At 45.1% G+C, this 12,500-nt stretch overlaps 1 protein-coding gene across 1 annotated transcript in view; it reads left to right on the top strand.

The window, feature by feature from the left end:
* Nucleotides 1-4,956, top strand: part of LOC143284098 (uncharacterized) — a 16,500-nt gene extending 11,544 nt beyond the window's left edge. Inside the window, exons 3-4 of the mRNA XM_076590745.1 lie at nt 1-494; nt 1,807-4,956. The exon at nt 1-494 is cut by the window's left edge and continues 47 nt beyond it. Coding sequence (XP_076446860.1) covers nt 1-494; nt 1,807-1,967 — 655 coding nt within the window. The 3' untranslated portion in view covers nt 1,968-4,956. The remainder of the gene's footprint in view (nt 495-1,806) is intronic.
* The last annotated feature ends 7,544 nt before the right edge of the window (nt 4,957-12,500 follow it).

The raw sequence follows: 12,500 nt of genomic DNA on the forward strand, positions 1-12,500 counted from the left end.
ACAGAAGCTGTCAGCGTGGGCAATGTACGCACAGTCTTTCCTCAGCCTCTGCTGCCAGATGGTCACACTCCGCCCCCCAGGCCAGCCCACGGTTCCAGCCAGTCTGGATGATGGGCCGCTACTACAGCAGCACGGTGATGACCGTCCCAGCCCAGGATGGACCAAAGGCTCTGCTGCACCTCCCTCCCGTCATTGCCTGGACCCGTGTTCGTCCACAGCGTCACAAAGTCCAGAACAGGAATCTCCCCCACTGCCCGACGAGTCAGAAGAACTAAACAGTACGGTCGATCCAGGAATTTTGACGAGCGCTTCGTCCCATTTGTCTTCACCTGGTGATCAGCAATCAGTGCAGATGACAATGCAAAATCCGTTGGAGAGGTGTGCTCATTCTTCATACCTGACGACGGAAGCCGTCACGAGTTCTGTCCCCTGCCCCCTTCTGCTGTTGCTGCCCTGTCTGTCGGAGTGTGCGTGTTCTGAGACAACCGTCACAGGTAAGAAATATCTGAATGATTTTGTGTAGCAAGTTTCGAGACAAACTCTATTTATAACAATGATCTGAACATTTACTGCAAGTTCTGGGCAACACTAACGGGTAATGATAGTCTCGACATTAACAGCAAGGTCTGAGAGAACACTCAAGGTAAGAAAAGTCTCTACGTGTATAGCAAGTTCTGAGAAATATTTACAGGTAAGAATGATCTAAACATGATTCGTGCACACTGCAGGTGAGAATAGTGTGAGCATTTACAGGTAAGAACAGGCTAAATGTTTACAACTGCAGAGAGTGTGCGTGTTCTGCAGGGAGTGGTGTTGGCTTGATATTACCCTGAAGTATCCCGCTCTCTTGGCCTAGTCCCTTCTCTCTGGTACCAATTATCACCATATTGCATTCTCGCGGTTCTTCTGGTACTTGATGGCATGTGTGCGAAATTGTCTGGTTTTTCTTTTTTTTATTGCCACGCCCATACCTAGTATCTGAACAAGGTCACACTGCTTTTCTATTATCCTAATAAGGTCACACTGCTTTTCTATTATCTGAACAAGGTCACCTTGCTTTTCTATAATCTGGACAAGGTCACACTGCTTTTCTATTATCTGAATAGTCACACTGCCTTCCCTGTTATCTCAATAAGGTCACACTGCTTTTCCTATTAGACAAGGTGAAATGGACAGTCCTATTATCTGAATAAGGTCACACTGCTCTTCTATTATCCGAATAAGGTACACTGCCTTCCCTGTTATCTGAATAAGGTCACATTGCCTTCCCTGTTATCTGAATATGGCCACGTTGCCTTCCCTGTTATCTGAATATGGCCACATTGCCTTCCTTGTTATCTGAACAAAGTCACACTGCTTTCCCTGTTATCTGAATAAGGTCACATTGCCTTCCCTGTTATCTGAATAAGGTCACATTGCCTTCCCTGTTATCTGAATAAGGTCACACTGCCTTCCTGTTATCTGAATATGGCCACGTTGCCTTCCCTGTTATCTGAATATGGCCACATTGCCTTCCCTGTTATCTGAATATGGCCACATTGCCTTCCTTTTTATCTGAATAAGGTCACATTGCCTTCCCTGTTACCTGAATAAGGTCACACTGCCTTCCCTGTTATCTGAACATGGTCACACACAACCTTTCCTAAATTCTCAGTACGATGACACGAAGCACTGCCTGTATCTACACCTTCATTAAAAGTGTGACATTATGTTTTGCTCATTTTTTTTCTTTTCTTTCTGAGGTGACAACATCAATAAGCCGTTTCCTATTTCATTCGCTACACATGGTATGTTTTCTGTCAACAGATCATTCTGCGGGAGAAGAGGGGGTTTGTTCTGACCACTATCTGACGGACTCAGGTTTGGGTCCACTGCTGATGTTTGACATGGATGGGGTAGTTGCTGAAGATGGCTTCCAACTCGATGACTTCGCCACACGGCCCAACCTGACAGAGCTTCTGACATAGGACATTTTGACGCCATCCGTCACCATCTGATCAAATTACCAGATCTATACGTGCACTGGGCTGCAGTGGAATGAAGCGAAACAGTTTTGACTTTGTTGTTGAGCTTTCTTGTTTTTGAGCTTTCTTGTTGTTGTTGTTGACATTTTACTCGAATTTTTGCAAGCAAAATATTTCTTCGTAGTTTTCAAGGAACATGTTCTTCGTTGCTTTTCAAACAACATGTTCTGGCTTTCTGTTGTGTTTGTAGTGGTTTTTTATTTTTTAATATTGATATGATAATCTGTTCTCTGCAACGGAAACTTTCTTTATTGTTGTTTATCAACAAAAAATATGTTCTGAGTTGTTTTAAAAATCTATTCCTTTTGAGTTCTGTTGAGCTGTAACAAACGGGGAAAGGTGTTCTATGAACAGATGTGCTTACATGTATATGGGACGTTTGGTTTTCTACCCTTGTTTTCCTCTGCTGTTCAGTTGTCAGGTTATTATGTTGAGTTATACTGTTGTGCTGTTCTGTGCTGTGCCGTGCTGTGCAGTGCTGTGCTATGCCGTGCTGTGCTGTGTCGTACCGTGCTGTACCATGCTGTGTTGTTCCGTGCTGTACTGTGCTGTACTGTGCTGCATTGTGCTATGCTGTGCTGTGCTGTACTGTGCTGTGTTGCGCTGTGTAATGCTGCACTGTGCTGTACTGTTCTGTGCTGTGCCGTGCTGCATTGTGCTGTGCTATGCCGTGTTGTACTGTCTTGTGCTGCACTGTGCTGTGCTGTGCCATACTATGGTCTTCTTGCAAAACATCACCAATTTGACCTGACTTTTGTTTCGAACGTCCAGGTTTTGATAGCGACACACTAAACCGTTTTTGTGAAAACGAATGCATGTGATTATGATTTAGTGATGATACACCCACACCCAAGCTTTTCCCACGATGCTGTCGCAAGTTGTAAAATGATATTGTGTACATCCTGGACAAAGTTTGCTTCTGACTATTTATGGGAGCTGACTAAGTAAGGCACTGCGTGCTGAAAGCCTTTACTGTTTACTTATTGCTTCGAGCTGTCTCATACCACGTACAGATATCCCTGTAGCACAGATACGTACAATTTCAAAGGGTTAATATGCAGCCTCGGCTTTTGTTAATTATCATTGTCAGATTATTGAAGAGAGAGAGAGAGAGAGAAGAGAGAGAGAGGGGACGGGAAGAGAGAGAGATAGATAGATAGATAGATAGATAGATAGATAGAGAGAGAGAGAGAGAGAGAGAGAGAGAGAGAGAGAGAGAGAGAGAGAGAGAATAACAACAGAGTGTTGATCGCACTGTTCTTTGTTGTTTCTCAATTAAGGTTGGCTCAGGTGGTAAAGAGATGAGCCCGAATTCAAGCTCGAATAGAAAGATTAAACAAGACTTCCCGTAAAGTTGAAGTTTATTCCGAGTTTCACGCTGCAGGCCGACGTCCCGAAAGAATCACGTTTGAGCGTTCGATCGAGCCGTCGGGCTGGAAGTTCGTGTTCAGCTCTGCTAGTGATCAGTCGGTTATTTCGCAGCTCGCGGCAGCGTGTTGATGCGAGGTTATATTTGTAGTTTTTCGTTTTGACTGATTTCCTGGGGTGAGATCAGCTTTGCCTGTTGCCCACTGCCCTCCCTAAACGTACTTGTTGTTGTTCTAGTGGTGTTATGGTAGTATTTGAGAGGTGCCCTACCTCCCACCCCCCTGCCCCTCCCTGTCCCCTTGCTCCTCCTCCATGTTCCTTATTGTCCTGGGATGGTTATCCCCGATAGCCTCACTACCCCCTTGCTGGTCAGGTGAAGGTCAAGAAATGTTCTGGGATTTGACGATACCGGAGCGCTAAAACACACAGCAACTGTGTGCTGGCATGTTGTGTGTGACCGTGATGCACGATACTTGTGTGTATTTCTGATTTTTTCTTTCTTTTTTAACAACAATTGTAGAGAAAAGATTTCAAACAAACAAACATGATGGGAAGATTGAGTCCTGTGGTGGAACAGAACTGCTACAGAAGAACAGTGTAGCACTGGCTTGACGAGTGTGTATCCTTTAGAAAGCAAAAGGCTCTGTTTTTGCTTTGTACCTACTGTTGATTACTTCAAGACTTCGTGCAGAAAAAAAGGATGTGAATGTACCAAACAAGCCCCCCAACCCCTCATGAAACATGTTACATCTGTACATTGATTTGACACTGTTGCTTATAGCCCAGCCTACCGCGAAGAGCCATATGAGGACTGATATCTGTGTACATAAAATACTGCTCGAAGGGTTATGATTTATAGAAAGAACCCCAAGCTCAAAACAGAAATTGAGGTGGTGGACCCTCGTGAGAAAGCAGCAGTTGGCTTCATTGGGGGTGATGCAGTGTTCAGGAAATGAGAGTGCAGCGCACACACAGATACAGACACAGACACAGACACAGACACACACACACACACACACACACACACACACACACACACACACACACACAAATACACAAACTCACACACAACCCATACCTACATCCACCCCTCCATCTTCCCACTCATCTATCTATCTATCTATCTATCTATCTATCTATCTATCTATCTATCTATCATCTATCTATCTATCTGTCTGTCTGTCTATCATCTATCTATCATCTATCTAATTTAATATCTCTTTGTCAATCACCAGTCTGTTTGTTGATCTGAATAAATTCAAGTTCATGCGATTCGAAATCTCCACTTCAGAAATGAACTGCTGATAAATGAATCTTGGCTTCGGTTTGTGCTTTCGTTGTATTGAATTCCGTATGATTCTGTAAAATGTTGTTTTTTGAATTATCGTATTCTCGAAAAGGAAATGAGTATTGTGCATGCGTGTGTGCGTGTGCAGTGCGCGCGCACACGCGTTTGTGTGTGTGTGTGTGTGTGTGTGTGTGTGTGTGTGTTAGGGAGAGAGAGAGAGAGAGAGAGAGAGAGAGAGAGAGAGAGAGAGAGAGAGAGAGAGAGAGAGAGAATGAATGAATGAATCTTTTGGCCGACTTACATATCTGCTGTTGTTCTACGAGGCACACAAACATAATTACATACATATAGAAGATGTTATACTCAATACATGGATAATGCACATGAGAGACAGAGACAGAGACAGAGACAGAGAACTAGGCGTCAAGTACCAACTATACACAGACTGGATCGTAAGAAATGAATTTTGATGTTGTGGAAAGTGTTCCAAGTTTGATGTTGTAAAATTGGTCAACTTTTGTTTTGTTTTTGCAGTATGTTCAACAGAAAATAAAAGATTTTGCTTGCAAGCATACTGACCGTTGAATACGTCAAACGGGCACTACATAAGCGAATGAATGAATGAATGAATGAATGAATCAATCAATCAATCAGTCAACCAATCAAATAATTAATCATCATTTTAAGCAAATATTGTCATTTACTTTCCGTCCAGCCTTTGAAAAAAAAAACCCACAAAAAAACAACCCTAACAACCCGCCCACCACCCCCAAAAAATAAAACAACAACAAACAAACAATAACAAAACGATAAAAACAACCCACAAGAAAACAACAACAAGAACAGAAAGGGTAAAGAAAAAATCCTCAACTTACCAAACAATGACTAACATACAAGCACTATTCCTTTCATACAAAAACACAACAACAAACGATTCATAGCGTTGGTGACAACACCGCTAAACTCTTTCCCCCCGAACAATATAAAGCAGTATCGATGGTACCAGCAACATCCGCTTAATTATCACCTTTATATATATATATATATATATATATATATATATATATATATATATATATATATATATATATATAGAGAGAGAGAGAGAGAGAGAGAGAGAGAGAGAGAGAATAGAATGGAAATATAATTTTTCTTCTTCCTCGTTCGCCTCCCGTTAGATGAGCAGCCCGGTGTCCTCGATGAAGGCTGCCGTCCGTCGCAGCTCCTCCAGGGTGCCGTACAGCTTGGCTTCCACTACTGTCGATGTTGGCCAGTACTTCCTGCTGGACGCTGCATGCGTCGTACAGTCTTGAAGGATGTGGTCGGTTGTCATTGGTCCCTCACCACAAGGGCACTCTCCATTCTGTCCAATGCCAAATTTTGTGTGCATGTGGTGGAGCAGGCGGTTGTGTCCAGTCCTCAGGCGGAAGATCTTGACCTGTTCCCGTCGTTCCAGCAAATGGTATCTGTCTTCCGGGTTATATTTCGGGTGCTGGAGGCGCCACTTTATTCCTTGCTGTGCCTTGATGATTGTCTTGATTTCATCGTATGACACCAGTTTGTTGGCCTGCTCCTTCTGCGCACCGTCGTTTGCCAGAATGTCCGCTTTTTCGTTGTCTCTGATGCCACAGTGTGCTGGTGCCCAATGTATCACCACTTTCTCCACTCTGGCACTCAGGGCAACAAGGGCTGAAGTGAGATGGTTCTGTTCTTTGCAGCGGGAGTTCTTGAGGGCTTGGAGCACGGAGAGAGCGTCTGAGAACAACACCACCTGCCCTGTTGTTCTTGTGGAGTTCTGCGAGACTGTTGTGGCTGCCTCACAGAGGGCTTCTCGCTCAGCTCGGAAGTTGGTGGAGTATTTTCCTGTTGGGATTGCAATTTCTTCACCTCCATCTTTGTATCGGAGGAAGATTTCAGCTCCACCACCCCTCGTTCCTTCTGTGGCGGAGCCATCTGTAAAGACATGGGTCCAGTCTTCCTGGGGGTACTGGTTGCAGATGTACTCCATGGCCAGGGCCTTCCTTTGGGTGGCTGACTGTGTTCCTCTATTCTCCACTCCGGGAATGCTGGTGACGACTGTTGGGAACACCCGCCTATTCCAAGGTAGGTGGGTGACATTTGCCGGGATAGGCTTTGCTTCGTGTTCCATCAAGACTGGGATTTGTCTTTCAAGGCGTCTTGACTGGTGGATGAAGCTGCCTCTTTTCAGCGGGCTCTTGGTGGGTCTGCTCATTCTGTTGTTCACTGGATGGTTTTCAAGGCGATTGAATTTTGCTGCCTGGATGAGGATCTTTGTGTCTCTTCTGTCCTCCAGTGACTGTAGCCCAGTGGTCTCCTCCATCTTCAGGATTGGGGTGGATCTCATGGCGCCAGTTATGACACGCTGAGCTTGGTTCTGTATCTTGTTGAGATGGTCGAGGTTAGACTTTGCAGCTGATGCACATGCTGACGTCCCGTACTCAACTACAGGTCGGACTCTCCCCGTATGGAGTCTCTTTAGGATACGTTCATCAGCTCCCCAGTCCGTCCCTGCACGTTTCTTCATGATCACCAGTCTCAGCTTGGCCCTGTTACAGCATCTGGTGATCTGCTGTTTCCAAGTGAGCCTGCGGTCAAAGGTCACTCCCAGGTAGGTAGGTGTCGGTTCCTCTGCAAGCCTTTGGTTGTTCAGTGTCAACTTCGCCTCTTGCTTCTTGCTGGATAGGTTGAAGACTGTGTAGGTTGTTTTGCTTGAGTTGACAGAGACAAGCCATTCCTTGGTCCAGTTGCTGATCTTGTTGAGCGCAGTCTGGAGGCGTACCTGTGCTGTAGTGGTGTACTCTCCAGAGCACCAGAGTACCAGGTCATCTGCGTAGATCGCTCCTCTGACCCCTCTTGGCAGTTCTCTGACGATGCCATCTATGAAGATGAGGAACAGCGTTGGCGAAAGGACTCCTCCTTGTGATACTCCCTGTCTCAGCACCTTCTTCTTGCTCTTCTGGCCCTGAATCTTGACTCGGGCTTGGCGGTTGTGTAGGTACTGGCTGACCCAGGTGTACATCCTCCCAGACACACCACATCGGCGTAGTTTGAGCCTGAATCCGTCCTTCCAGACTTTGTCGAACGCCTTCTCCATGTCAATCTAGACAGCAAGCGTGTTCTTCTTTTCATGGAATGCGTCCTCAATGCTTTGAGTAATGAATGTGATCTGGTCTTCTGTTGACCTGTGTTGGCGGAAGTCTGCCTGTACAGGGCTCAGCAGCTGATACTCCTCAAGGTGCCAGACAAGCCTAGTGTTGACAAGTCTGTCCATCAGCTTTCCTTAGCAGCTTGTAAGGCTGATGGGTCTGTAGTTGTCAGCCTTCGACTTGTCCTTTCCCTTTTTGTGAATGGGGATCATGTCTGCTTCCCTCCAACACTGCGGTACTGATCATATCTTCCAGCTGGAGTTGAAGATTGTTAGAAGGACTGCCTTGCTCTTCATCCCAAGATGCAGAATCATTTCATTTGTGATTCTGTCTAGTCCAGGTGACTTCCTCAGGTTGAGGCTCTGCAACGCTTCCTCCAGCTCTTTCTCTGTGAAAGCTGTGGTCATGACTTCCTCGTTGGGTTCTTTCTCATGAAGTTCACCTTGGGCCCTGTGCACTGCAGCTCTACGTTCAGGAGGGACTTCCAGATTGCTGATGTTTTCATAGACGTCTATGAAGTGGTCTGCTGCTTTCTTTCCAGAGAGGTAATTTCCATTCTCTTGTATTGTTATTGTGGTGTGACTTGTTGTTTCGTTGCTGAGGGTTCTAGCCAGTTTCCACAGCTTGCTGCCATCCTTGTCGAGATTTAGGCTTTCAGTTTTCTCTTGCCAGCTTTTTTCTTGCAGCTTGTGCGCAGGACAGCTTGTATCTGGCAGTTACTTCCTTCAGCGCTATGTTGTTCTCTAGTGATGGCTGCTTTTCTGCTCGGTCCCTGGCTTCCGTAACAGCATCTTCCAGATTCTGGAGTTCCTCCGTCCAGTAGAGCTTGTAGTCTTTGCGTGCTCCTCTTGGGGTGGATTCTATAGCAGCTTTCAAGGCGGCCTTTGTGAAGTCTTGAACCATCTTGTTTGAGTCCTTCTGCCTGATGTTGATTGGCTTTGTGTATGTATCTGTGAGGGTCTCGAAGAGAGTCCAGTCCGCCTTTCTGTAATTCCAGCGGGGAAAACACTTTGCTTGAGGAGCCTGCAAGTTGAGGTTGATAGAGAGTTTTACGGGCTTGTGGTCACTTCCTCCAAGCTGGTTGAGGACTGTTCTTGTGGTCCTGACAAACAGGTCATTGGTGACGAACGCTAGATCTGGTGTTGATGTGGTCATCCAGCGTCTAGTGTAGAAGGTGGGTTCATCATCTTCTTGGTTGATGAGATGAAGATGTGTGTCAATCTTCCAATCCTCAACTTCTTCGCCTCTCCTGTCCGTCTTCTCATAGCCCCATCTCTCTGAGTGACTGTGGAAATCTCCCACCACCACGCAGTTGTTGTCTGGGATGTTCATGTATGTGAGGGAAAGATCACGATCTTGAGGGCAATAGACATTGTAGATCCTGATGTTGTGCTCCGTAAGGACTATATCAACTCCTTGGATCTCTGCCTGTTGATTGGTGTTGATCTTGAGTTCTTGTGCGGCGAAGGAATTCCACACCAAGACAATCACCCCTCCTATATTTCTTTCCTCACAGTCCAACCTGATGGTCTCGTAAACCCTCACTTGAAAGCGATGGTTTACGGTCAAATGTGTCTCTTGGACACATGCAATATCAATATTATCTTAAATAAAAAAAGAATAGAATGGAAATATAAACGATACCTGTATATAAGCAAAATGAAAGAAAGGCCAGAAAAGAAAGATGCAAAGACCTTTGGCAAACAACACTCTAGGTCTTGATATTGAGTTGAGTACAATGGCCTTTGATTTGATTTGATATGGATACTGATTATACAGCGCCTATCTTCAGTCGGAGATCAAGCTCTAAACGCTTTACAAACACAGGGTCATTTGCACAAAAGGCTGCCTGCTTGGGTAGAGCTCACTGAAGGCTGCCACTAGGCGCTCATCATTCGTTTCCTGTGTCATTCAATCAGATTTCAGGCACGCACACATACACACTCAGTCAGACATGTAACATTTTACGTGCATGACCGTTTTGTTTATTTACCCCGCCATGTAGAAAGCCATACTCCGTTTTCAGGGGTGTGCATGTTGGGTATGTTCTTGTTTCCATAACCCACCGAACGTTGACATGGATTACGGGATCTTTAACGTGCGTATTTGATCTTCTGCTCACACACAAAAAACAACAACAACCCATATACACATACAGACACACACACACACACACACACACACACACACACACACACACACACGCGCGCGCGCACACACACACACACACACACACACACACACACACACACACACACAGTATTTTATTTCCACTGAAGCTCTTTTCCAAAGGAATCGGAACAGGTATGATCAAATCCACACACATTTATTTTTAAAGTTCTCGCTTTCGCCGTGATTCAATTTTGGCCCATAGCCAGTGTGTGTGTGTGTGTGTGTGTGTGTGTGTGTGTGTGTGTGTGTGTGTGTGTGTGTGTGTGGAGGGGCGGGGGCAGGAGGTGCGGGAGGTTGTGGGAGGGGTGAGGGGGTTAAAAGCCACAGACCTCTTGACCTGCCTCTACCCTGAAGGAAACATAATATCGTGGCTGAATGGATTGTGTCAAATCGAATGGCTGCGTAGATTTCCATTCAACGAACGGGGTATTATCATTATTATCAATATTCTTTCGTGGGTTGCAACTCCCACGTTCACTCGTATGTACACGAGTGGGCTTTTACGTGTATGACCGGTTTTAACCTGCCTTGTAGGAAGCCATACTCCGTTTTCGGGGGTGTACATGCTGAATATGTTCTTGTTTCCATTACCCACCGAACGCTGACATAGATCGCTGTAATGTTTGTGTTGTGGTACGACCAAGCGTCGTTACGTTACTAAAGTGTTGTCAGGGGAGTTTCATGAAAAGTTATGTGCCACTGTTCCGTATTGGTTTCGTATTAAAGTTTCGCATATGGAAGTATGTGACATCTTCCCTCTTATGAAGAAGTGAAACTAGAATGTACACAAAAAATAAACTTCAAACAAAACAAACACAGTAACTAATAACACTATTTCTTGCAATGGGGTCAAACACGAAGAGACTGGAACTGTCACAGGTCAAGTCGTTGAGGTGGGTGAACTTCACGTCCAGAGCGTGTCCGGTAGGTAGTGTCACTGCGACGATCTGGCGTTGATTGCTGATGAGGGCACCCAGGTGAGTTTGAAGCTCCTGTAGGTTCCTCAGGTAGTGGGTCAGCTTCAGGCGTAGAAGACGGCTCTGGGAGATTTGAAGATTCATCATTTGCTCTTCGTGTTGAACGGTGTAGGTGACGTCTGTTACGTCGATACATACTCCCTTCAGACTGTACGAGGTAGGACCTTGGCGATGTATGGTGCTCTACCACCACAGCTGGCCTCCATTCCTTACTGCCTGGGAGTGGAGCCATGCGAACTTGATCCCCAGGGTGAAGAGTTGAATGCTCTAAAGTGGTTGGCTTGTCATGATAGAATTTCTGTTTGGTCTTTTCAATCCTCATGCGCTGTTTGATATTTTGGCTGTCGTATGCAGGGGCAAGAAGACTTCTAGGAGTTGGAAGTTTGTTCCTTGGTCGACGTCCCATCAAGAGCTGTGCAGGGGAAAGATTGATGATTTCAAACCGAGTTTTGATGGTTTTTTCGTTGTGGACAATTGGAAGATCTGCTGTGCCGATAGGCTTGATGCTGTGGTTGGAGTAGGTGCGCAGAACTTTATCAGAGGAGCGGATCTCACTGCAGTGAGATATCTTCTGGTAGTCTCGGACAGTGAGAGTGTTGCACATTGCTCCAGTGTCGATTTTCAATTTGATGTTTTTTCCATAAATTGAAACAATCTGGTTCCATTTGTCATTGTGTTTTGAATCATTGAGCTTCGTGCTGTGGATCATTAAGACTTCTGGTTCTGATTCTGAGTCTGTTGCTACATTGTGTACATCTCGGCGTCTTCTACACACTTTCCTCCAGTGGTTGGGCTTTCTGCAATGTGCACAAGTAGTTCCTATAGCTGGACAGCTCCCTTTTGTTTGTGGGTGTTTCGAATCTCCACCGCAACGAAAACAAATATTTATGTTCTCTTTTCCTGTATGTTGTTGTTTTGATTGCTTCTTTCTGATTACACTAATAGCAGATTTAGATTCATCATCACTAACACAGGGTTCTTGTTTTTTCTTGTTGATGTGTTGTTTCTTGTGTCGGACAACATTAACATCTGCTTCCGACTCATCACGAACAATTCTGAGTTGTTTCTGTGATAACTCAAAGTGTTGACCGATTTCTATGGCTTGGGCAAGAGTGAGAGCTTCTCCTTTCTCAAGCAGTCTCCCTTGTAATTTCTTGTCATGCACTCCGTCAATAATGCAGTCCACCATAATATCATCATTGTCTCTGTAGTCACAGTCCATCATGATCAGTTTTAGATCCTTTACAAAGTTGTCGAAAGACTCACCTTGGTCTTGCTTTCTTTGTTTCAGTTTATGTCTTGCCACACGTTTGTTCTTTCTTGGACGAACATAGGTTTCAAACTTGGTTAAAACTGCATCAGGATTTTCTTTTTCACCTTCAGTCCACTGTAGAGTTCGATAGATTTGCCTACCTTGAGCACCGATCCAAGTTCCGATCCATCCAGCTTTTTGCTTGTCAGTTAACGTTGCGAGCGGACCGTCAAACACAAACCCAACATGATC

Source organism: Babylonia areolata, chromosome 1 (genome assembly GCF_041734735.1).
Source record: "Babylonia areolata isolate BAREFJ2019XMU chromosome 1, ASM4173473v1, whole genome shotgun sequence".
Classification (NCBI taxonomy): Eukaryota; Metazoa; Mollusca; class Gastropoda; order Neogastropoda; family Buccinidae; genus Babylonia; species Babylonia areolata.